This window comes from Pelodiscus sinensis, chromosome 1 (assembly GCF_049634645.1).
Source record: "Pelodiscus sinensis isolate JC-2024 chromosome 1, ASM4963464v1, whole genome shotgun sequence".
In the NCBI taxonomy this organism is placed as follows: domain Eukaryota; kingdom Metazoa; phylum Chordata; order Testudines; family Trionychidae; genus Pelodiscus; species Pelodiscus sinensis.
In genome coordinates this window covers 23,772,889-23,800,302 of record NC_134711.1, presented here as the reverse complement: position 1 = coordinate 23,800,302, position 27,414 = coordinate 23,772,889, and the positions used below count along the sequence as shown (strand labels likewise).

General features: G+C 39.0%; 1 protein-coding gene across 2 annotated transcripts in view; it reads left to right on the top strand.

Moving 5' to 3' along the window:
• Positions 1 to 27,414, top strand: part of RELN (reelin) — a 491,382-nt gene that overhangs the window by 331,055 nt on the left and 132,913 nt on the right. For both annotated transcript variants that reach the window (XM_006137543.3, XM_075926876.1), the window contains 8 exons: positions 34 to 100; positions 997 to 1,230; positions 1,815 to 1,976; positions 7,856 to 8,092; positions 10,686 to 10,878; positions 13,454 to 13,566; positions 24,888 to 25,025; positions 26,494 to 26,680. In XM_006137543.3, coding sequence (XP_006137605.2) covers positions 34 to 100; positions 997 to 1,230; positions 1,815 to 1,976; positions 7,856 to 8,092; positions 10,686 to 10,878; positions 13,454 to 13,566; positions 24,888 to 25,025; positions 26,494 to 26,680 — 1,331 coding nt within the window. The remainder of the gene's footprint in view (positions 1 to 33; positions 101 to 996; positions 1,231 to 1,814; positions 1,977 to 7,855; positions 8,093 to 10,685; positions 10,879 to 13,453; positions 13,567 to 24,887; positions 25,026 to 26,493; positions 26,681 to 27,414) is intronic.

The following is a 27,414-nucleotide window of genomic DNA, read 5'->3' as shown; positions in this document are numbered from 1 at the left end:
ACCTTTAATTTAACCAATTTCTTTTCTGTGCAGTTTATATCGGTCCATCTTGCCTCAGATTCTGCTCAGGGAGAGGACAATGTACTAGGAATGGCTGCAAGTAAGAGCAATAATACTATCAGAGTTGATGTGTTCACTTTCTCTCATTAAATTTACTTTGTAAACTAAAGATTTAAATTATTTTTATTTCATCCCTTGTAATTCTATAAAGGCTAAATGTAAAAATCAGTTAATGTAGCATCTAAAATGCATCAAATTATTAATACAATGTAAGTTTAGTAGTAAGTTTCTAAAATACTTGAATAATTTTATTGCGTATTAAATCTGGAAAGATTTGAACCACCTATTCATTTTGAAATGCTCTATATTACATGCTAAAAATTACAGTGATACATGTTTTGTGTTTTATCTGATAAATTATGGCTTTTCCATTAAACTGTACCACTTTTGAACTCCAAAAAGGCTGATTTTTAAAAGGGCAGTGCTATTTTAAAGTCATGCTCCTTCAACGTATCTTGCTAACCCTTAAGGCATTCAAAATCATTAGCCACTTTTGAAGATGGTGTTCTAAATATTTTCTGAGTTCTGTTATATTGAGTGATATTAGCTGTAATGATAATTTGTTTTATAGGTACGTAGTAGCAAACTAATGATTTGACACGTCAGTGGAATCATAGTACTGCATACAAGAAGTAGACTATCTTTATATTTTTATTCTATGATATACAGATATTGACTTCTATTTAGATTAATATTAACAATTTTTGACCTGACATGTAAATATTGACCAAAACAAATAAGAATATTTTGAATACAATATTGTTTTGAAGACTCTCTCACTTTAAGTTGAAGAAATAATGGCCTTTATTTTTAAGATTTTAAAAGTTTACAGCTTTTATGTTTGGTTGAAAAACTGAATTGCAATCTTGCACATGGGAGAAAAGGATTTATAATATTTATTTGAGATGAATTATGTTTAATGTATTTTTCTTATAGGTGTGATCCTGGGTACTCAGGACCTGCATGTGAAATGGCTTCCCAGACCTTCCCAATGTTTATTTCAGAAAGCTTTGGTAGCTCCAGGCTCTCATCCTATCATAATTTCTACTCTATCCGTGGTGCTGAAGTCAGCTTTGGCTGTGGAGTCCTAGCAAGTGGCAAGGCCTTGGTTTTTAACAAAGATGGAAGACGTCAACTAATCACTTCTTTTCTTGACAGCTCACAGTCCAGGTGAATATGAAAGAATGGGAATGTGCTATAAATAAATCTAAAGACTGCATTTGTAATAGAATTTCCTGGTCTTTTCATCTTCACTTTTTGTTTCATTTAACTTCTGTTGTAGTATTATGAGAAAAATTATAGAACATTTTGTTTCGTATTTTAATTTTGATTGTTTGGAATAAGCTACAGTCCTTTCATTTCCCCTGTTTTATAAATAGATGCGGTGGCAGTTATTGTATAGCCAGGCTGGAAACTATGAAATGTTAATATCAAAACAGAGCGTCAGAGCCAAGTGCTAATTAATTATGTATAAGGTTGTATTTATTTGACAGCTTGTGGCAGCTGATTAGATCCATTCAGTATCTCCTCCTCCCCTCCAGTGCCTAATAAATAATTAAATCCTGTAATGATTGGCATTTTAAAAATATATATGCCACATTGTATTACTTGATTGTAAAAACCATTTCTACTACAAACACCACATAACTGGTATTTCTCAAAATTTTTAAGATTAGAAAATGTGATTAAGAATAAGTGCTACATAAATGCTATATAAATGGAATCCTACCAATATTTGCATAATTCTGATCTAGGTTCCTCCAGTTCACTCTGCGCCTTGGAAGCAAGTCCGTGCTGAGTACATGCAAAGCACCTGATCAGCCAGGAGAAGGAGTGTTACTACACTATTCATATGACAATGGGATTACATGGAAACTAGTAGAACATTATTCTTATCTCAACTATCATGAACCAAGGTATATGGATTATAATTAAAAAAGTGATATCTAAAGATATCTAAATATTGTGAGCTGTAATATTCAGTGAATATAGAGAATAAATACAACTACTCTGAGATCTGTGAGATCTAACTTACATATTCTGCACTGAACAACTTATTGTGTTGCTAAAAATCAGAGTATTCTGAGCACCATGTGAGTCTGAGTCTTGAATATTGGCAAAGAAATTCAGTCTTATGTAAATTGGCTTCAATGTAGATGCATCTTCTTACTCCAAGATTCATTTTAGCCCAAGTTTGCTTATCTCATACAGAACTGGTGTTGTTTAAAATACACTGTAAAGCAGAGCTAAGATAAAATGAGGAGCAGATATTCATCAGTGATTTTTTCTTTTGTACAATCAGCCATAGCCACTTTTATATTATTAACACAATAATAATCTATTAAAGTCTGTATCATTACCTCCTTGAACCTGTTAGAACTTTGCTGCCAAACTTGCAGAAGGTCTCAGTATGGCTTTAAATGTGGGTTATTTCTTACTAACTGAGCATTCTGTGATGGCAACTTAAACCCCATGATGAATCAGGATGTTCCTTTTTTATCCTAACATTACCTGAGACAAACATGCACACCAGTTCTGAATACATTCCCCTTTTGCCCATTCATATAAAAAGAAATATTGTAGAACAACCCTCCAGCTTAAATGGCAGAACAAGAGACGGGAAAAAGTTTCACAGTAAATCTCTGGCCTTGCAGCAGATTTAAGGAAGAGAGGTATAATGGCCTCAAAGACCTTCGATTTGCTTGAACCAGTCTTATCACCTCCCACAAAAACAGCCATTTAAAGGGGAAATGTGTGCAGCATTAAACCTACAGATATCCTAACACAACACATCTTGGCTTTGTCTACAATGCAGGGTTTTTGTGCAAAAGTGGCTGTTTTTGCATAAAAACCGGCGAAGCGTCCACACCTCAAGCTAGCTTTTGCGCAAGAAAATGGACAGAACAGAGCGCTTTTGCCGGTAGAATTATTTCTCTCCCCATGAGGAATAACTCCTTTTTCTGCTACAGCTCTTGTGCAAAAAGGTAGGTGTGGACGCCCCAGAAGGGGGTTTGCGCAAGAAACCCCTATTGGAAAAAGCACAGGTGCTCTGACGGCCATTCCGTGAAAGGCAATCAGAGCTTTCTTGCGCAAGAGTGTCCATACAGTGTGGACACTGTCTTGTACAAAAGCACATCACTTTTGTGATGCACTTTGAGGTCTGGATACACAAGTAGTTTTTGCGCAAGATCTCTTCCGCAAACGGCTTCTTGCACAAAAACCCTGCAGTGTAGACAAAGCTTAGGAGTTTGTGGGCCCAAGAAGATGGGCTGGGCATGGTCTAATCATAAGGATATCCCAGGTTCTTAAGGGAAACCCTGGAAAACATGAGCCATCCAAACAGAAAACTAAATTCTTATACATCTATATGTTTTGCCTTGCTTGCTGACTGCTGTTAAATTGTAATAAAAATGTACATTTATCAAATACAGTCGAGGCTATATCAAGGAAAGATTTGATTAACTCTTCCCACTAATATAATAACTACACAATAGAAAAAATGATTAAGAATATTACAATGGAAACAATTCTATAATGTTAAAATATTTATTGGGAGTAATAAGTAGTATACCATAACATGAGGGCAATAACTATCTTTGGCTGTCTTTTATGTAGGTTTTAATTTCTGAAGTTTTTAATATTTCCTAGAGAGTGATTATGTAAACCCTAGTGCTAATAATCCTACTCCACAATTTACTTTCACTTCCTTTGTCATGGTCACATATATATTTTATATGGTGCTGTTTCTCATTTTTAGATAAAAAAAATACAACTGTAGGATTTATATTTCCGTAAAGGTTTTTAATATACGGTGGTATTAATTTTTACCATAAAATGGGAAATGCATATCCCATTAACTGATATTAATCAAGTTTCATATATAAATGTAGTAATTTACATTGCTGTTATAGACCTTTTTTCTATTTGATCATCAGTATAAGCTGTTTAGCTTCCATTGTTCTTGTAGCACTAAGGACTAGGCTCAACATATACCCAATATATGACTGAAAAGTGCATGGTATAAAAAATTTTCCCATGGGATTTTTTAGTATAGATTATGGGAAAATGGAAAAAATAAAGACAGGCAAACAGGAAGGTATGCTGACAATGATTATGATTAAGAACATGAAGAAAGCTCTACCTTTGTATGTTAAGCTGCCTAAAAATGTCTACTTTTTGTAACAGATGGACTGTTATAAAGTTTAGCAGTCAATCTGTATCCAGAAATTTAATTAATCTTCAGTCATATGAAAAAAATACATATTTAATATTCTGCTGAAAAGTGCATTTAATCTACCGCTATTTGACAGCAACATTTTTCTTCTAAGAACAGCAGTGGTTTTTCAATATTAGGTATGTGCATAGCTTGAAAGAATGAGATCAGAGCAAAGGTCTCTCAGCTGGTTTTTAAAAAACCTAATGGTATGTGATAATGGTACTAAGAATGCTTTTCTTCTCTGTGGTGGAAAAGTCATCAGCAAGAATTCCCATCTTTTTATCTACCCCTTGCAAATCAAAGTCAGACAAAAGAAACTGTTGTAACTTTAAACACATTCAGGTTCTGCATGTTAACATATGCTCTACATGGCCTTTCAGTGTTCAATATTCTATTTGTCCCCTGTTGTGAGGGTGAGTAGTTTATTTTAACAGGCAAGTAATTAGTTGATTTTCCATTATCATCAATATATTTGTGATATGCGTAGGGACTATTTTTAGGATTTGCCAGCTAGGAATAACTACTTATTTGAATTTAAAAGATGCAAAATTAATTAAATAGCAGAAGTCAGACACTAAAATAGAACTGTGTTCTTAGAAAGTCCTACTTCGTGCCATGCTCCATGTTATATGCTGAGTAGTGTTCTTTAATGGCACATGAGTGCTAGCTAGCTCTCTCCAGCTTACTTCATTTTATTGGCTCATGAAAACAAACCACTATGTACAAAAACTTCTTAGGCTTTCAGTGTAAGTTCAGCCCCTAGGTAACATGTATGCCTCAAAAAACCTACGCCAAGGTTGTAGGTTTGATACCACTTGTGGACAAGGATTTCTTTTCTGGGGAAAAGGTTGGTTTTGTAATTGATTAGTGAACATGGGAATTAAGAAACCTGGCTCTTATTTGTTCCACAGACCTTCCTGTGTGACCTTGGGCAACTCACTTAAACATTTTGTGCCTCAGTTTCCTTATTTTTAAAGTAGCCTCATTTTTAAAGTAGAAAATACATATTTTCTGCTCACCTAACTTTAAAACAATTGTATAGGTTTTCACAGACTTTCTCAAAAATGCATCTTTGCTTTGAAACCAAGGAGAGAAAAGTGAGCTGAAGTTAATCTCTTGTTTAGTAGAACCCTTTTAGTGCCTCTCCACCCTTATTTAGAAAGTCACAAATCTGCCACTGAAGGGGCAGAACAGGTTTGGCTGTATTGCAAGGGGTTAGAGAAAGTGCCAGCAAAAAGGCCCACAGAGAGATTTCATTCATCCTGCATGTTCACATGCTGTGAAATGGTTAAGTCCTTAAACCCACTACACAGATCCCCAACAAAAAATTCTCTGTAAACACTACCACAGCCCTAAATAGTAGCTGTGGAGTGGTTCCATGGATGCTCTTAAATCCCAAGAAGACTGTTTCATCTTCCTGTGTCCAATCATAAAGAAACACATGTGCATAACCTGTTCAATCAGCCTTTGAGAAGATCCTACAGCATCACGTGACCATTCAGTGATGCTCTGTCTTATTTAAATATTCATCCATATTTATAACTGAGCTTTATTTTTTTTTTATTTTTTTATTTTTTTTTTTGAGTGTAGCTGTTTCACAAACTGTTTGTACTTACCAATCCTGGATGCCATCTCATGAGGCAAGAACCTCAATAAAGCTTTTCTTGCAAATGGTTTATCCTGAATCTCTAATCTTCATTTCTTTCCTAGTGCTTCCCAAAAGCACTTGTTTTGTCACACAATTTGATTTTTCCTGCTAATCAATTAACAGTTATTTCTTTAAAATAAATGTGTTAATGCTCATCAGTTTTAATGCATAAATTAGGTTTCACAAAGACAACTGAGCAAGTGGTTTTCACTGTTTTGTTTTGGGCAAATATACCTAAAGGTACAAGATAATTTCACACATCACAACAAACAAAAGATTACACCACAAGCTTTGAATAATCATAAAATCTGGAGAAACTTAGTGCTGAGAGTATACAATTATGTTTTCACTTTATCTGGATTTTTAGTGCCATTGAACTCCTTGTTGTTTTATCTGGCCTGCTATTTTATTTAAATTTCCTCTTTAAAGAGAAAGAAAAAAACATGAACCTCCGTATAAACTTACTGAAAACCCCATTGCCTGCAATTAATTGTACACTGATGGAGACAAATGTCCATTTTGCCATTCTGCTTCACATCTCACCTTGTATGTTGTATGTGGGCAGCATGGTACTCATGATTTATGGAACTTTCAAGAAGGTGTCATTGCAATGGCAATTAATGTATGCTACCTGCTGATGTAAACGATAATTGCTCCTGGAAATTAGATATTATTCTTAATTTTCTTCACAGTTTGTCAAGTACAGGTTTGTTGTGATAGCTGCCATGACAAATCAAGTGACCTTGCACAGGATAGTAAGCTCATGGGACTAACCTACAATAAAATTTCTACACAGCAATAAAAGAAATGTATATGCCACACAAGACTACACATAATCTCTCTACGTGACAAGATTAATCTTGATTGGTCCTCAAGCTGAGAATTTGCTATGGTTAGTTCTTCTAGGTGAATGCACAACTTCACTGTATGCTGCAGTGAAAATAAATTTGAAATTAAAAGTATTCCTACACTCTAGAGTAGAGCGCACAAGCCCCATGTGTCTTATCAGATCAAAAAAATGCATAGGGATTGCAACATTGAATCTGATGGTGGGAGATGCATATTGCCCCACCTTGTGCCAATATGGACTGCTGTGTTGTAGCTCAAATTTCAGTTCTAAGGCAGCAAGAGATGTTGAATTCACTTGCCTTACTGACAGGTTTCTCACATGGAAGGAAAGATTTGAAATCTGCCTGGGGCTTCTTACTAGAAGCATGACAGAAACTACTCTGGGAGTGGGCTGTCTCGTTGGAACCTTTAGGCTAATTTGCTGCACCTGCTGCATCCAGTGTTATAGATGTGTGGGTTCTGCAAGGCCAAGATCCCATGGCAGAGAAGACGTTATAGCTTTTTTTTTTCAACTCCAGCTGCCCAGCCCTAACTTTTTCTGCCTTTGGGTGTGTCTAGACTACTGAGTTTTGTCGACAAAAATGGACTTTTGTCGACAAAACTATACCAGCGTCTACACTACCGCTGAGTTCTGTCGACATAACGTCGACAAAACTCAGCAGTTTTGTCGACGCTGGTATACCTCATTTTACGAGGCATAACACCTTCTGTCGACAGAGTTCTGTTGACAGAAGGTGTTATTGCCTGTAGGGTTGTGTCTAGACTACAGGGTTCTGTCGACAAAGCAGCTTGATTTGTCGACAGAACTCAATGTGTCTGGATGCTCTTTGTCGACAGAAGTTTTGTCGACAGATACTGTCGACAAAACTTCTGTCGACAAAACCCGGCAGTCTAGACGTACCCTTTGAGTTCTACCCTTTGTGTCATATCTGCAACAGTAGAAACTCATGTAGGCCTCAGTCTGAATTTAGACCATAATCTTCAGATTCAATGTGTATTTTAAAAGAAAAAGGAACCATTTTGGATTCCCTCAAAATTATGTATAATGACAGTTTGAATAAGAACTTGGATTTGTTTTTCAGAATAATTTCTGTGGAGCTACCAGAAGACGCAAGACAGTTTGGTATTCAGTTCAGATGGTGGCAACCATATCACTCCTCTCAGGGAGAAGATGTATGGGCTATTGATGAGATCATCATGACCTCTGTACTTTTCAACAGCATTAGTCTAGACTTCACCAACCTAGTAGAAGTCACTCAGTCTCTGGGATTCTACCTGGGAAATGTTCAACCATGCTGTGGCCATGACTGGACCCTTTGGTGAGAACATCAATCATTTGTATTGTGATTTAAGTAGTTAATTTTAGTATAATAAGTGAGTAATCTACAAAGTGATTGGTTTCCTTGTACTAGCTAATTGATTTCTGCACATTAATTTTTCTGGTAGTTATTCATTGTAATCATACTCCATGTACATGTCACTAACAATAGAACCAATGACCATTTCATGATAAGGAATAAATTTTACACTGCATTGTACATTTACTTTGATAGAGTACAACCATAGTAATTATAAGAACCCTCAAGGAAATGTAAATAATTACAGAATCCCCATGGACACCTAAAATAGTGCCATTGGAGTTTTATTAACAAGTATATTTGAGTAATCTTATTTGACTTTCTGATCATCTCTCAAACTATAAAGAGTTGGCTTGGCTGTGAGAACAACGCACAATGTTCTGTGGTAGTGATAATGAGACTATAGAAGCAGCGTTAACTATTTTAATAAGGACAAGAAAGTACTCACTGCGCATTAAAATGGGCTAACGTGGCAAGGCTCATATTGTTTGCATGTTTTTAATCTAAGAGTTAGCATGAAAGCTCTTTAATGACATTGTTCTTCCTCTCTAGTCATTAGAGATATGTCATGTACATGATTTTTCAAGATTAGATAGGAAAGTAAAGTTTTGCTTTATTTTCCTTTAAGCCCACATCAAAATTTTAAAAACAGATGTTGTACTGAATTCACGCTCTTATTTACACCCAGGTCACTAGTTTTCCATGGTGATAAAAGTGTTGATTTTTTTCACTATGCCAAATAAATAAGTAAAGCTTTTGGAATATCAACTTTTTATTGCTGCATAAGTATTCTTCAGGCTCATTGTAAGACATGAACTATGCCCTTCACTGACCTTGTTTCTCTCAAGGGAAATTTTTAAACTTATATCAGGTCCATACAAATGGCTGATAGTTTAATTAATTATTGTTGGCTTTTCCCAGCTGGGAGTCCATTTGGTTCTCATTTTCTAACTCATGACTTTCCATGAGCATGAGTTGCTGTAGCACTGAAACTGTTCTCTTGGGAATACTCTGACAATTGCTTTTTCATTACAACAAGTATAGTCAATATGAAATAAATCATTTTATAGCATGTCATCCTAAGCACATTTTCAGTGGAGAGAAGATTGCCTCTAATTATCTGTGAGGCAGCCCCTCACAGGAGGGCTTTCATTTCTGGCTCAGAATCTGTAAATCTGAAACTATTTCTGCATACAATTTTGGGAAAATTTTTCCAATAATCCCCAATTTTATTTTAGTAATATTTGATTTTGTTTGGGGGGATTATGTACAACAGACAATCTAAATTTGCTGTTTATAATCTGTTTGATACCTGAGCCATATTCTTTATAATAGTAGGTAGATTAAATGTATGTAAGGGATCCAGGACATACTGAGTGTTATATCCATGTGGCTTTCTATTATTCCTGAAAGTACTGGCCTTGAAAGTGTAACAAATCTGCAAATCCCATCCCAGTTTACAAAAACAACAATGGGCTGACATTCATTGTGATACCATTCCCAGAAGTACCAATTAGTACAGAGTGCTTGCAGGTAGAATAATTATTTTGTACAGGTGGGTATTGGGTACAGATACAGAGGGGTATTGGCTATTTCTCTGCTTGCTCATCTGTAATTATATACATAATTAGAATTCAGTTCCCAACTAATGTTTATAAAACAGTGTATTTAAACACACTTCATGTATGTCTCTTTCTATTTGTTTTTGTACCTAGGTTCAGTAGTCTCTTTTTTAATAACATCTTCAGATATATTCCAACTGTTTGTTTCAACACACAAAGAAAGCTTTAAGTATACTAGAAGTAAAATACAGCAGTAAACAGGTATACTGGAGAATTGTAGGGAAAAGTAATGGGAAAGGAGGTAGTGATCATAGCTTTAATCATAGAATTATAGGACTGGAAGGACCTCAAGAAGTTGTCAAATCCAGTCCCCACTTGGCAGAAGCAAGCACCATCTAGACCAGGAGTCAGCAACCTATGGTTCACATGCCAAATATGGCTCACACTGGAACCAAATATGGCAGCCACTCAGTGTTCCCTCTAGGGTGCGCACCTGCATGGGCATGCGCAAAGAATTGTAATCCCATCCACCTCCTCGCGCAGCAGCACTCACCTTCTTTGGACATGGAAGGTAAGCTGCTGCTGGTGGTGGGCTTGGTAGGAGAGTGGGGGAGCCAGGGCTGCATGGTGGCTGCCCGGCTGCTCCCAGAGTGGACCACATGACTGGCGGTTGCCAGATCTGTAGTCAGGCTGCAGTGCAACTGTCCTGATGGCTTTATTCTTTTTTGCTTATCTGTACATACCTGATCTTTGATTGGGGTTCCCAGACATTAATGGAACACAAATAATATCATAATAACTTATAGTCCAATGGTTCTCAAACTGAGGTCTGTGGACTGTGGAAGACCATGTCTGGGTCCCTCTCTTATGTGACAGTCCTCAGAATGAAAGGTTTTCAGAAATAAAGTTATAATTAATTCCATAATCTTTCAGAATGTTACCTTTTTGAGATATTTCAGAAATTAATTCTGATTCTCTGCCTTATCTTTCAGTTTCACAGGAGATTCTAAATTGACCTCTAGCATGCGTTATGTAGAAACACAGTCCATGCAAATTGGAGCTTCATATATGATACAGTTCAACTTGGTGATGGGCTGTGGCCAGAAGTTTACTCCTCACATGGACAACCAGGTGAAATTGGAATACTCCACCAACCATGGCCTGACTTGGCACCTTATTCAGGAGGTAAGGCAGATTGGTTAGTAAATTCTTTGTTTAGTGGCATCCACTCACAGAGCTCACGTGTTTGTGATTATCTAACAACTGAAGCTACATTTATGGAAGTCCTGAATTGGAGGGACAGATAGTACTCTTCAATCTGCTTTTCATAACACCTGGAAGAACATTTTCTGGAAGTCTGAAATACAAAATTGGGTAGAAATTGATTTATTTACAGAGGGGGAAAAAGAGTGTTTACCACCCCTACCTCATCGTGGGTCACACTTTTACTATGCTACTACTGTAGCAAGACTTTTGCTATTTGCATAAATTCTTTCTGCCGGACTAGAGCAACAGTGATCAACAGTGATCACCATCTCAAGCTTGTTATTTGTCTATGTAAATTGATGGGCTCAATCCTTTCCTATAATAATAGTGCAATTATTGCAAATGAAGCACCAATGCATCCTTTTTGTCCATGTCAACAAAGAGGACAAACCCTGACTAGCCAATAGGGTTAACTAACATCTTTTCCTTGAGCTCCCAGGTTTAACATGTATTGTGGAGTACCTGTCCTGCAGATATGCAGGGACAATTTTAGAGTCCAGGACCACAATCCAGCAGTTTTCATGAGCAGTTTTCATGAGCAATAAAAAAAGTCTGTCATGTTGTATCTTAGTACTTTATTTTGGTGGGCATAGTAGATAAATAGCAGTAGCCTAATGTTTAAAGAAGACATTATTCTCTCTCTCTGTAATGCTTCATTGATTGAAATAGTATTCAGAACAAAGCAATACATACTGTACTTAAATAGTGTTTATGTCACTTCTACTTAAAAGTGCTGTAATAGTCTCTACAAATAGATCCTACTGGCAGGTGTTTGGAGTTTGCCCTTGTCATATGGAAAGATCAATTCCCGTTAGTTTTCAACGTCCTTGTCCTGTCTCAATTGAGTTAAGAGGAAGAGCCTGCAGCTGAATCATTTTTCCCACATCACCAGGTGTTACCATGATGAAAGGATAAAAGTGGAGGTTATTTGTAGTATGCTGCAAAGAGGTAATCTAGACAGTAAACAAAGCACGACTTAATTAAAATGTCTGAAAAATTCCTTTTGCCTCTCACTAACTGATCATCAGACTGTGTTTGTCAGGCCTTTTATGAGAGATGAATCAGAGAAAATGTTTGGGAAATTGCTAGAAGGAATCTCTTTCTTCAGAAGAAATGTTGAAAATCACATGACAGAGATATGAGAGCTTTGGCCAGTGGATAGGATGACTTTAGATTCTCCTATTTCTCTAAAGATTATTGCAAAGCATGGATATATATTGAAGTACTTTAATAACAAATATTCTTAGTCACTTAAAGTATTTTCAAGTTATGATTCTATTATTAGTTATTTAGCACTGAAGATGTACTAGATGTATTACATTTAAGTCAGCTCCCTGCCTCAAAGAACTCTGAGTCTGAGAGTCCATACTATAAGCTCCATGCAAGTGTACCCCTGAAATTGGTATCTACAGATGAAATGCAGACAAAATATTATTAATTATTTCTTAATTTAGCTTTTAAACACAATTATCATTAACAAAAGTAAACCAAGTTTTTCACTCCTATAACAACAGAGTTAGACATTCAGGTTGTTATTTACATAAAACAGTATAAAAGCCTGTAGCCTGTTTGTAAAATAGAAATGTATTATACCCATTTTACATATAAATTAACTAAGGCACAGCATCATTGATTAATTTGGCCAAGATTATACAACAGTTCTGAAGAAAATATGGGAAAAGAACCAAAGAGTCCTAACTCCCAGTTTCCTGTTCTTTCCACTAGGAAATATAGCACAGAGTAGTGAGCGTAGGACTGAAAACTAGGGAAAAAAAGGAAATTGTGCTGAGAAAGTGAATAATAAACAGTACCTGAAGACATGATAAAGTGCAGAAAGTTAAAATAATGAGGCAAATTTTCAATAGCAGTAGAATGAGGAAATTGAATACTTACATGTATAAAAAGGGAAATAAACAATTTAGAAGATATTGTTTGAGGGCTGTACTATAATAATGACACTGAAACCACAACCTCAGTGTACAACTACAGGAATGATACAGAGGAACCAGAAAAGATAATGAAATTGCATTTATTTTCACTATTAAAAGAGATGAGGTGACAGAAGTGAATAACATTCTAAATACAAGACTGTAACTAAACTGCCTGAGTATGTTAAAGAATTACATACAGGAGGGGAACAGCAAAAGGACACTAAGGAGTTTTTGTAAAATTATACCAAAGGCATCTGTGAACATATTGAAGAATATAATTAGACATCCACATGAAGGAGAAACATCACAATGTACTAATGCTAGACAGACCTGCTGTAAATGGGCCATATGGTCTCTTCTGTCCTAACCTGTTACTATTATTAGGTTATCAAAGAAAACCTTAGGCTCATCTTAGAATCCTCTGGCTCTCAATTCTTTGCTCTGACATCTGGACCACACAGCCTCTGGGTTCACTGAATGTGATTCACCTTCACTTCCAAAAAGAGTTCAGTTCCTAATGTTGCCTCCAGATTAAACCTGATATTGAAATGTTTTACCCTAAGGAATGCCTTCCAAGTATGCCTAGCTGTCAGGAGTTTACATCAGCAAGTATCTACCATTCCAGTGAATTCATGCAGTGGAGGAGAATTACAGCTCTGTTACCACAGAAAACTTGGTAAGAGACTACATATTTTTTATATAATTATTCGCCTAACACACGAAGCTTCTGATCTTTTAATGAGCTCTGCATCAGCATAGGGATCTACCTACACAGAGCTCTATGCAGGAACAACACCCAATTATTCTGAAGGAGCCACTCACAAAATGTTTTATTAATAATAATAATTTTCTCTTTTATAACAATTTATGCCTTCTAAAGTGCTGTACAAACATTAACTAATCATTTATTTCAGGAAATTTTTACCTTTTTCCTCTTGTACTCCAGAGATCTTTAATATCATTCCCTTTTGCAAAAAGCAAAATGATTAGAAAGTCCTACCCTGTTCCTTCTTCTTGTGATTATACTTGTTAGGAAAATAAAAATATGCAGAAAAGCCAAACGAGATGGTGTCCTACATTATTTATCATAAACATTTTACTGTAATATTCAAATAATAGATTATCATATGTCTGATTAATCTTCACAGATTCCTTCATTTAAGAATTAAATTACTCCATCATTTCAGTTAGAATTACTCCTTGCTTATCTTCCAACCTAGTGAATCATAGCAGTATAGATCAATTTGTCATTGTTTTTCTGTTCTTTGACATTTTTCTGTATTCTCCATAGACTGGCTTCAAGCAATTTCATTTGCACATCTCCACATATTTTGTATAAAATATTGGTCAGAAAATACCAAACGTCATAATTCAAAGGCCAATGAACAAACAGTAAATTATAGTCATCCTCATCCTTCAAGATGTTAAATAGCCTTAGATGTCAAATCTAAGAGGCCCAAGGAGATTCAACATCTTGCAAGTGGGGATTTTAGCACTTGCAGGGTTCAGGTGCAAAATATTTTGTTTTTAAACTCAATGGCAAGATTTATCTGGTACCCAAAGTTATTATAGAAAATGTGTAAGTGGTGTTAATACGGGCATTTTTTATTTGGGCCTTTTAGGTTTTCTAGACATGTGAAAACAGAAGAAAATGATTCCATCTTCTATTCAGGAGACTTGTTTAAAGGAAAGAGACGAAGTGAAATGATAGTCAAGTTACTGGTTTATGCCATGCAAAAGTCATTAATTTATCACATTTCATCTTCGGTCTGAAGGGATTTATTTCTCTTAGTTGAGTTCTGTATGTAATTAAGATATGAATTTATCACTGCAATGTTGATAGACCCAAATCAGTAGTGCATGGCATCAAACTTAGGACCTCTGAATTTTGATGTATGAGTTGCTACTGCATGAGCTAAAAGACGTCTCTCTTTTAGGAGACTCATCAATCTTCAGCCTATCTAGTTGCCATTAAAGGAAGATAGAGTATCAGACCAAGCAGGCATGGGTGCTGCACATTGCTTCCTGTTTATAAAAATATATATTTTAGTAAATTATGACATAATGTTGTTGAGTATTCCAGTTGAGCAGAAAGGGAGAACTAATGGCATGCCGTCCACCAAAAAATAAAGTGAATACTCCATACTATTCTCAGCTGATACTGAGGATTTTATCACTAAGGAGCAGGGATGGGACACAACTACCTCTCTCTCTCATTTCTAACACTAGTTTTTATTTGGGAAAGTAAAAGAAATTTCTACCTTTACAAGCAGGAGGTGTTCTGTTGGTAGTGTACAAAAGAATGCTAGATCCATATGTTTCGCTGATTGTGTGCAGATATGTCTTATAAGGAGAGATGTGTCTCCTCTAAAGACAGCCCACAATTTTGCTCCTCAGCTATATCAAGGATGGGAGGGCAGATGTTCCTGAATAGGCAATACAGGGTTGGTAGCTGGTTTCATTTTCCTAATTTCTTTTTTTAAAAGAGCCAAGGGAAAAACATTCATCTGCAGGCAGCAATTAAGAGAACTGTGAAAAGAAGTCTAGTATTTATCTCCCCTTCTCTCCAGTTTTATTGTGTCACTAGGCCCTGTTGTAAGCTGCATAGCCTAGAGAGAAGCCCAGCAAAGAATTGTTCCAGGCCTCACTTCTGCTGGAAGATGGGAGAGTATGCATGTCAGCCCTTTCTACTCTGCAGCATACAGGGGATAGCAAAGCCATGGCATCACCTATTCCATGCCCCTCTGATCTGTCCTTACCCACTTATTCACCCTCTGGCCACACTAATGACCTGGACCAAGTTCTGGGTAGCCCTAGTGCAGCCCGATGGAGCCTATATGTGGCCATGTTAGTATCTGAGAGCACAATTTAACACAGGATAAATCCAGATTTTAAAAACAGTAGTAGTTCTTTTTCTTTTCCATTTAGAAATCATTTAATCTCATCTTCATATATATTTTTCCTATTATAACTGTTAATTCTGTATGTTTTCTGAGAGAGAAATGTAGCAGTAAGTGCATCAAGTCAACCCAGTGCAGGTGGGCAATAATTTTTTATTGGGGGGCGGGTCACTCCAAGAATTTGGTAAGTGGTCAAGAGCCACATGCTTCCATGATACTAATGGAGGAGATGCTGGATCTGAGATGGAGATTGAGTGCAGAAGGAAGTTTAGGTAAAGGACTGGGGTACAGGAGGGAGTGTGGGGTCGGAGAAGGAGTTTGGGTGAAGGAGATGGTTGTGACCTGGAACACTGGTCTGTGGTGCAGAGGTTTGGATTCTGACCTAAGGCAGGGGACTCGGTTGCAGGAGTTTGGAATGTGACCTAGAGTAGGAAGGGGCCATGACCTGGGGCAGGAGACATGGGTGCAGGAGAGAGTACAGCAGTTTGAGTTGTGACCTAGGGCAGGAGGGGATTGTGATCTGGGACAGGGGTTTGGGGTGCTGGATCTGGGAGGAGATATGGGTGCAAGGGGGGCAGAGGGTCTGGGTTATGTGGAGTAGAGGGGGCAGGAGTGGGAGGCAGGGGGTTGAGGAAGGGAGGGTTTGGGGTGCCAGAGGCAGGCTCTGGCCGGGATACTTACCTGGGTGACTCCCAACCAGCAGCCCAACACATTTCTGAGGAGCCCTGCCCCGGCACAGGCTGCAGGGGCCACATGCATCTGTGAATACCTACAAGCCGGAGAGGAGGGGATGCATGGTGCTTTGTGTGCTGCCTGTCCAGAAACTGGCCAATGGGATTGTACTAGGGGCCAGAGCAGTGCATGAAACCTTTCACCCTCCCCGCTCCAGGCTCATAGTTGTGAAAGAGAAATGACTCTGCAGCTGCTTTTCTAAGCAGCGTGCAGATGGGGCGAGGCAAGCAGAGACTAGAGCTTCCCGCTGCATCCTCGGGCCAGATCCAGTGCCCTGGAGGGCTGGATCCAGCCCATGGGCCATATTTTGCCCAGCCCTGGTCCAGGGTATGCAGGGATGCTCTATATTTCCGCCTCTAGTTTCAGGAGGGGAGTTTTTCCTGGATGCAAAGTCCTTTTGCTGAGGCTTTGAACAAGGAACTAGACTTGGAACATGTTCACCTTGGGACTAGATGATTTTCCTTTTCCAATCAGTCATTTAAACAGTATCTCTCTGTGGCATAAACTTTTTTTAATCTTCTGGCATTTTTATATTGACATATGCATCTTTAAATGTAGTGCTTCCAAGCAATCATGATTTTATAAGGTCTCTGTTTTAACTGAGATCTGTTGGGTTAGAAAACCTGTAATAGGGAATCAAATTGCATTGGAAAAATCAAATGTATGCACCTGTTCTCTGGAATTGTATTGTATATTAATTGAACATTTCTAGCACTGATGAAAATTTATTTCAGTTTTATGAAAGACATTTACATAAGAACAGGCTTTAATGAGAAACAAACAGCTGTCAGTTTGCTGACTTTATAAACAAATCAACACCTAATGACTGAATGAGAGTTTCAGGGATAATTGAGTAAATGTAATTACAGTATCTCAGAAGACAGCTAATGTATTTTTATCAGCCTCAAATTTGCATTGACTCCTCAAATTTCTTTAATACCAGGAGAGAATACAGCATTATTTTAAATCACATATCACAAAATTCTGTAAGGAAGAGAAGAGTATTTTGCTTGCAGTACCATGTTCTGCATTTGGGAATCGGTATGATTTCTTTCATTTTTGTAACTGTAATGCCATAACAATAACTTACTCAAATGTAATCTCACTCAAAAGTAATTACAGCAAGAAGCCAATAACTGATTTCTAGCCATAAAAAAGTACAGAATTTGAGAAACAAATGTGACAAATTAAAGATGTTTTTCCCCAGAATTTATTTTTATATAAACTTTTGGTATTATATTTTTTGTTTGTTTGTTTGTTTGTTTTAGTAGGTGGCCAAATGGTGACTGTTCAGTCAGCCAGTTTTTTATCATTGAGAATACAGCAGACATTCTGCCGTCTATCCTTTTTTCCTTAATTAACATGGTCTTTTTAAAATCTTGATTACCATTTTTAATAGAGTAATCCTCTTACGCCTGTTATTACCTTGAGCTACAGTGTAGCTTTGAAGAGCTTTCAAAAAGCATGGGAGGGACTGGCTTTTCCGTTACTGCTCTTGCAATCAAGAGTTTAGTCTAAATACATTTTCTTTCATTCAGACAGATATCTAGATATATAGCGCTCATTATTTTCAGAGGGGTAGCCGAGTTAGTCTGTAACAGGAAAAACTTAAAAAACAACAAATAGTCTGGTAGCACTTTAAAGACTAACTAAATATGTAGATGGTATCATGAGCTTCCCTGAGATTTGGCTTTTATTATTCAGTCATGTGACAGTCTTGTTCATTTTCATGGGTTTCTTCCAATTACTTCTGTCCAGTTTACCCCTATGTTGTGGAACTAATCCGAGCTGTTTTGCTTATTGATATTCCAGAATAATGGCTGAGAATTTTTTTTTCTTTTTTAACAAAAAGACAGCTTTCCCACATCCCCACCACCACATTCCGTTCCAGTCCTACTGCCTCATTGCAGAGCCTAGGGAGTGCTGCTGAACTGATGACTCATCTCTCAGCCTGCATCTGATGAATCATCCCTAAGCATGATTACCTAAGGGCTTCACAACAGTCAGCCTGGCTCAGCCAATCCACAAGTCTAGCCAGATGAGTCCAGAGCCAAGGATGTAGGCAATGAAAGCAACAACTCCAGTCCCTTAATATTGTTATCTTGCTGGCCACTCCCCTGCCACTTGGTGGTTCTGACAGACTGCTCCTCTTCCTGCTCCAGCCTTGGTCCCACCCATTCTGAAATCCTGCTCAGATCCCTGTTTTAAGTCCTGGCCAGACCGCTATTCCTGACTGCCGCTGCCCCAACCACTAACCATGATTGTTGCTGTTTTAACTCCAAAGCTTGACCATCCATCAGGTTCTGACACTTTGAGTAGGCAACAAAATGACAAATGAAATTTAATGTGGATAAGTGTAAAGTAATGCACATCGGGAAAAATAACCCCAACTATACGTACAGTATGATGGGGGCTAATTTGGCTACGACAAATCAGGAAAGAGATCTTGGAGTTATTGTGGACAGTTCTCTGAAAACTTCCACACAGTGTGCAGTGGCGGTCAAAAAGGCAAATAGGATGCTAGGAACTATTAAGAAAGGGATAGAAAATAAGACCCAGAATATCTTACTGCCCCTGTATAAAACCACATCTTGAATACTGTGTACAGATGTGGTCTCCTCACCTCAAAAAAGATATTTTGGCCTTGGAAAGGGTTCAGAAAAGGGCAACTAAAATGATTAGGGGGTTGGAACGGGTCCCATATGAGGAGAGGTTAAAGCGACTGGGATTTTCAGTTTAGAAAAGAGGAGACTGAGGGGGAATATGATAGAGGTATATAAAATCATGAGTGGTGAGGAGAGGGCCGATAAAGAAAAGTTATTTATTAGTTCCCTAAATAGAAGAACTAGAGGACACCAAATGAAATTAATGGGTAGCAGATTTAAAACTAATAAAAGAAAGTTCTTCTTCACACAGCGTGTTGTCAACCTGTGGAACTCCTTGCCAGAGGAGGCTGTAAAGGCTAGGACTATAATAGAGTTTAAAGAGAAACTAGATAATTTCATGGAGGTTAGGTCCATAAAAGGCTATTAGCCAGGGGATAATATGGTGTCGTTGGCCTCTGTTTGTCAGAGGCTAGAGAGGGATGGCAGGAGACAAATCGCTTGATCATTGTCTTTGGTCCACCCTCTCTGGGGCACCTGGTACTGGCCACTGTCGGCAGACAGGATACTGGGCTAGATGGACCTTTGGTCTGACCCAGTACGGCCGTTCTTATGTTATTGCCTCCTTTTGTGCCCAGCCCAGCACCTGATATTAAGACCCCTGGAATGCTCATGTACCTTATTGATTGGGGGACAGGTGTTATGGTCCAGCTGATCATTTGTGGGAGCTCACTAAAAACATACATGCGCTCAACCCACTTTGAGAATTCCATCAATTACACCCTAATAAGCCTGGAGCAAAGACCCCCACGGTAGCCATTTTTTGGATGGGGTTGTGGATAAATGTAATGAGTAATCTCTGATCTTGAACCCAGTAGGTGCTGCTAACCTGATGGGTCATCCTTAGCATGAGCCTGATTAATTATCTCTGAGGCTGATTATCTGAGGGCTCCACATGAATCAATCAGGACTCAGTCTGTCCACAGGTGCAGCTCTAACCAGGTGACCCCCAAAGCCACCAAATATAAGCTCCAAATGAGAGCAGCTACTCTAGTCTGCTTAATGTCACTATCTCACAGGGAATGTCCCCTGCTACTTGGTGGTTCTGACAGCCTTGTTCCAACCCCATGCTTAATTCCTACTCTGACTATGGCTCTGCTTCCCAGCCTGACCACTTGGCCTGATCACTGCAGCTTCAACCACTAGGTCTGATCATCCACTTCTCAGTTTCTGACATAATGATCAAGCTCTTTTCACATAAGTTCTTTATAATAAAATTTTGGCCACTTTTCTACGAGCCTAAAAAATTTCAACTCAACGCACTTACCCCCTGAAAATATGAGAAATTTCATGCCGCTGTTGGGTTAAAGGATTTCCTTTTGAATCAATGCACCAAGTTTTAGCTACAATACTCTTTAATAGGGACTGGAGTTGCAGCTATCACCCCACACGCCAAGATAAGGTTAGAGAATATGTATTCACTTCCATTACTCTTGCTCAGTACTCAAATCCCACATTGCATACACTCTACTTCTCATTCAAAATCACAGGGCAAGTCACTGAAGCAGATCCATACACAGGAAGTTATGTCTGGAGGAGAGGCAACTTCTTGTGGGAACTGTCACTTCTGTTTGAGTGAAATACAATGGCACCTATTGGTCTGTAAGGCTATGTCTAGACTGCAGGCTTCTTTCGGAAGAAGCTTTTCCGGAAGAGATCTTCCAACAAAAATTCTTCCAAAAGAGAACGACTACACAGCAAAAGTACATCAAAAAAGCAATCTGCTTTTTCAAAAAATAGCATCCACACTGAATGGACACTATTTCATGTTTAAGATGTGATTACTATGCATGGAGTGGCCACCTGTGCTTTTTCCTCTTTCCTTTTCTTTCAAAAGAACTCTCTCTCCCCCATCCACACATGCCTTTTTCCTCGTTGAAAGGGGTTTACCAATGTTGGAAAAAACGCCTGTGTTCTTTCGATTTTCTTTCAAAAGAATGTGATTGCAGTGTGAATGTAACTGGATTTTTTTCAGAAAAACAGCTGTTTTTCAAAAAAAAACTTTGCAGTGTAGACATATCCTCACTGATGGCAAGTTGTGGAGCATCTCCTGCACAGTCCTTTGGTCCCAGCTACAGTGCTGAGTAATATGTGTCCAGATACAGCATCTCTGAAGTGCTGCTGAATAAAATGTGGAGGAACTTTTAAATTCCACATCCTGTATGTTGCACAACTCTCTACACAAAAAGACATGTAAATGTTTACCAGTGGGTCTGCTGATCCTGTCACTTGTGCAGAGCAGTGGAGAGTTCATGGTGTAAAATTTCTTTGCTTCTCTGAGCCCTGTGTGTCATGGTATCCCACTAGGCTGTGCACTATGGGCTGCCAATTGGGACAACTGGGAGAAATCAGGGGAATGCCTTTTATACTGTAGCGTCTAGATTGTTTTGCCACAGGAAACTGTGCATAGGACTCATGCTTACTACTTACACAATAGAAAACATTCCATGGACGTTAGGTTCCCTAATAGTCCTTTGTACCTTAGAAAATATCCCCCACAGGTTTCTAGTGCTGCACAATTGAGTTTTGTGACACTGTGATCATCATTTAAAAGCAAGGGAATGCAGACATAATGCTTCCACTCCAGTAATTTGGAACAACAATATGTGCATTATCTTTTAAAAACAGTTTTTTACAAAAATATTTCTCCTTGTGGTCAGTGACTGTTATTTCCTCAAATGCAATAAGATTCTTATGGCTGTTCTTGTGGGATTATAAATTGTCATCTCAGTGACGTGCAAATGATGAAGGTGCCTTGAGGAGCACTATTGTTCAGTGAACTTTAGTGTTCCTTGATATACTTCAGTGAATTTTAGAAACACAGTAGTAAGAATTTAAAGGATTTTGGGGAGCATGGAGGGAAGTTGTGGCACAATTATCTTCAGGTCACTGACAAAATAAACAGTAAAAGCTCACTTTGAACGTTTATGGTCAGTTGTGTCTGTGTATACTTAGGGAATCCTTATTCTGTGTATTAAATGATGTGCTAAATATTAATGGATCATTCATAGCTACTATGAAATCTGCAGACCTGCCTGGGCACATTAACTTTATATACTATAAAATTCTTTATTTATTTTTTATGAAAAGTAGTTACTGAGAATGGGAAAAAATGTTCATTTAGGTGAAAAAGCAGTACCTACAGCATTAAAGGCAAATAGAAACAAATTCTAACAATCAGTTTGTAGTGTGTATGGTCAGTTTGTAGTCTACATGTGTATTCATTCAGTGTCCTGTATTAAAGATGTTAAGTATTATGTAATTGACTAATCAAATAGTCAGTGCATTTTTACATCGACTATTCAATTGATCGATAGGGCAGTGCTGCCTCTTTGAAACACCGCTGTGGCGTTTCAAAGGGAACAGTGCCACATGGAACCTGGGATCAGCTGATGTCCCCAACTGATCCCAGGCTCCATGAAGCGCTGCCCCTTTGAAACAGGACACCAGCTGACCCCAGGCCCCACGTGGTGCTACCCCTTTGAAATGCCGTAGTGGCAGCATGTCAAAGGGGCAGCAGCACGGAGCCCAGGGCCAGCTAGGGACTCCCCAGCTGATCCCAGGCTCTAAGCGGCACTGCTGCTTTGAAGTACTTCTCTCTTCTACACCCCTCCTTGCTGTCTCTATCTGATAGAGGCAGCAAGGGAGGGATCAACTATCCTGTTGACGATCCTATAAGCATTTGTTTATCACAGACATAACACACCTCAATTAAACTGCCCAATATATCCACAGGCTTTCTTTCAGCGAAGGCACCCACCCAGATTATTGTTGATGAAGCATGGTAATAGCACCTGGCAGATTCTATGAAGATTCTAAGACATGTATGTTGGTGACAATGGACAGAGCTCAGTCAATGGCAGGACTTTCCACTGCTCCCTATGTTGACTGGAGATTTTGCCTCTGAGATAGATCTTTATACATCAATACAAAAAAATTGTGTATTGCCCTTGATGTATCAGAGTGTCACTCTCTGTAGTATTAAGTTGTCACCCATTGACATATAAAAGGGGCTACTCACTACCCTATGCATGTTAGTTAGATCAAACTATCTCTATTTATCATGCTGTTATTCTGAACTTATCCTTAACATGGGTCAGCGTGTTCCTGTTATATCTGGGATATGTATTTGGTATCAAAATATTCAGGTATCACCTTTTTGGAATGTGTCTATATATATAAAATACAAATGTATGTTTCAATATAAGCCCTGTTCTTGCTAGATTCTGAGAGCCAAACCTGCCTCTTGCTCACAATTCCCACTGCTTTAGTTTAGGCCTCTAATATAAGGGCTTATGTTTCAGGCCCTATTCCTACTACAGTGTCCATGGTAGTGGTCCTCTGCTCCCTTTGCGCCTGTGGAAGGCCATTTTGCTTCAATATGTTCATGTTTTTTGCCCATCATTGTGGAATTAGTAGGCAACACACAGTCAGGTATCCTGTCCTACAATCAGGGCAGAATAGCAAACACCATTATGAGTCCCAGCCCATCCAGCAGGACAACAAGAGACATTAATTCATTAAGGCTCTGGCAGGGGTTAAGTGCCCAAACACAGTCTAAGGGGTTTGGGAAGGGGTGAGCAGAGCCAACTGTCCTAGCTCAGTGGAATGTAGGCTGATGCAGGCCTGCTGGCCTAAGAAGGAGGAGTGGTGGAACAGCAGGAGAGATATAGGCCAACCCAACTTCACCACATCCCAGCCCAGAACTCTGGCAGTGGCAAGTCAGCAGGGAATTCAGATGCAACATGCTGACTAGATCTCTAATAACAAAGCAATCAGACTAGAGGTTGCTGTCTCTGGGTCACTTCCCATCTCCCCCTCGGTATATACCCGGATCTGTAGGTGATCTTCTAGGGCATCAAGGTAGAAGGTCTGCAACAAACTGGCAACTTCTCTGTGGATGGCTTTGGCAGCTCTGGCCAATCCCCAGCTCCACAGAGGTCTGCAGCAGTCTCCCAGCTCAAGATCAGGCAGGAAGCATCTGGCTCCACTGGTTGCTGCCATCTAGCTGACCTCCAGCCCTAGCTTTTATACTTCCTGTCCTGCCCACTGACCTATGCATCTGATAAAGGCTACATCTAGACTGCAAGCTTCTTTCAAAAAAGAGCATCTATACTACAACCAGTACTTTCGAAAAAGCAAGCCACTTTTTCAAAAGAGTGCTCTGGATGCTCTCTTTCGAAAAAGCACAGTTTGCATTACATAGCATCGTTTTTCGAAAGAGCACTTTCAAAAAAAGGCATTATTCCTTTGTAAAATGAGGTTTTCCGCCATCAAAAAAACTGCCGTGTTCTTTCAATTTACTTTCAAAAGAATGTGGCTGCAGTCTAGACGCAGGTAAAGATTTTTCGAAAAAAGGCCACTTTTTTTGAAAAATCCCTGTAGTCTAGACATACCCAAAGTTATTTTAACCCATGAGAGCTTGTACCCAAATAAATCTGATAGTTTTTAAGATGCCACAGGGCTCTTCTTTGTTTTTACCAATATAGACTAACATGAATAACTGAATTGTCCCTCCTTTTGCCTGCACATAAAGGTGGTTCTCTAGAAAATTAGTTAATAAAAATCTATCTTCAGTTGTCTCAATCCCTTACAAGCAGAACTGAGATGCTGGTTTATTCTGTATTTCTGTTTTGCTGAATTCTAGCCTCTTGCATAGAGTTGGGTAAAGCATTACAGATAATGTTGTTATTGATTTTAAGGTCCAGTGCCACGCGTTTCCGTTGGAGTCAGTGCTACTACACAGTCCAAGATGAATGGGCTTTAGACAACATCTATATTGGACAGCAGTGTCCAAATATGTGTAATGGACATGGCTGGTGTGATCATGGCTCATGCAGGTACAGCTCATTTGCCGGTTCCTTCTGAAATGGTGACTTTGAATGCTGCTGAGGTTTTCTTTATTGTGTTATAAAGATGTTAGGATACCTAGAATTTTGGAGGCATATCTTTTGAGCATTAAAAATCTAAAAAACTAAATTAAATAATGTGTGGGTTAGACTATTATCACCAGTACAAAAGCCATTAGGTGATCCAGTCCGCAAAAGCAAAGTCACCATATACCTCGTGGCTCCAGGCTGTGAAGAGATCCTTCAGTGATATAAGGCTATTATAACTACATCTGCTCCAGCTTCACCATCCATATGACCAGGGCATTGCTGTGATCAGCTTATTCTATGTTGTCAGAGTGGACCCCCGTGTGGAAACTATTTGGCAATCAGTATCAAACTGAGCTGTGTTTAGCTTTCTGTGTCTTCTATCAGGGACTTGGCTAGTGACTACTGGCCTCAAGATTATCTAGATACAACAGTATCTACCATGTTTTAAATAGCTAGAGAGAGAAACAGTGGATATAGAAAAAACATAACCAGTTAATATTTATCCTCATTGTAAAGACATGTAATTTCAAGACCACTTAGACACTGCAAATTAGTCATTGTCCTCCACACCCTAGCTGGAATTTCACAGGAACAGCAAGGATACAACTAAGATCTATCTATCCCAAATGCAAATAACCCCATCATGGGAGCAAGATAAAAATTTCTGATAGCTGTTAATAGACTAGAATCTAAAACACAAGAGTTGAGCTGCGGTACATGTTCACACAAGATAGATTACTACAGGAGAAATATTTTCTAAGTCACAAATGGAAGTTAGTAACCCAAATGTCAATGACTTTCTCTCCCCACAAAATTTTTCATTTACATTCCATCCCAAAGGATCACAGAATATTTTGACTATATAAAAGTATACCTAACCGCTAAATTGTAGCCATCTTTGGGCGGAGAGAGACAGCATCACTATAAAACTGTAAGTGGAGAGGAAATTTGATCATGTTCACTAGAACATCCCCTTTTCTTAAATATCCCATGAAACTTTTTCTAAGGACATATTTTAACAGTACATAGCCCCTTCTGTGTTCATCCAACTTATATATGTCCCAGTACTAGTTTGCTAATACACCCTCTATCCACACTCATATGTAGATGTGTGCCCCTGCAGATCATGGATTGTGTAATATACAAGTCAGAAGATTTCAGAAATATGCAGGCCTGTTTGGAAATTTGGCCTTCAAAACCCCTGAGAACTGAACAGCCATTGCATTTTTTTAAAATCTCATCCAAAAGATCTGTTCAGAAGGACTGAACTGACCAAGCCAGGACCTGCAGTTATGATTTCAGGGAATTTGATTATTTTGCACCTAATTCAGATGGGCTGCTGCATTGCTTTAAAGTAATGGTGGATGGCATCAAGTAGAACAAGATGTATGTATCTTTAGGAGCCTGTTGTCTTTATGCTTCTCTCCAGGTGTGATACAGGGTATCAGGGCACTGAGTGTCACCCTGAGACTTCCCTCCCTTCAACTATAATGTCTGATTTTGAGAACCCAAATGCATTGAAGACTGAATGGCAGGAAGTTATTGGAGGAGAAATTGTAAAACCTGAACAAGGCTGTGGGATCATTTCTTCTGGATCAACCCTCTATTTCAACAAGGTATGGCCAAGAGCTGAATACTTTAGAAGCACATTACATCTGTCTTTAATGAAACCTAATGTGGTTGTATGGCAACAAAGAAGGTGATTGACAGTGGCTTAAGAGGAGGTACCAGACTAGATGACAGGCAGTGTATAAATGTAAAACTGACTACAGTATGGATGCACGTGCACAACAAAGCCACGTTAGCCCTTTTACAGACAAAAAGGATGGGGAATGCAGAAGTTGATTGTTCACCTGAAAGATACAATGTGTAATGGGAGTAAGTAAAGTATCAGGGATGTACCTGAGAAACTTGCATAATAATTCTGCTATTTTTTTATAACAGGATTTTTAGATATACAGGCAGTCCCCGAGTTACGCGGATCCGACTTATGTCGGATCCGCAGTTACGAACGAGGCTTTTCTCGCCCCGGAGGACGGGAGCGGCGGGACACCCAGATGCTCTGCGGTCCCGCCGCCTGCGTCCTCCGGGGCGAGAAAAGCTGCTCCGCGTCTCCCTGGTCTGCTGGGGGGGAAGTCCCCCCCAGCAGACCAGGGAGACACGGAGCAAAGCCGCGGAGCACGCGGGCAGCAGGACAGCCCAGACGCGCCGTGGCTGTCCCACTGCCGGTGTCCTCAAGGAGGCTTTGCTCCCCGTCTCCCTGGTCTGTTGGCGGAAACCCAGCACGCGGGCAGCGGGACAGCCCAGATGCGCCGCGGCTGTCCCGTTGCTTGCGCGCTCCGCGGCTTTG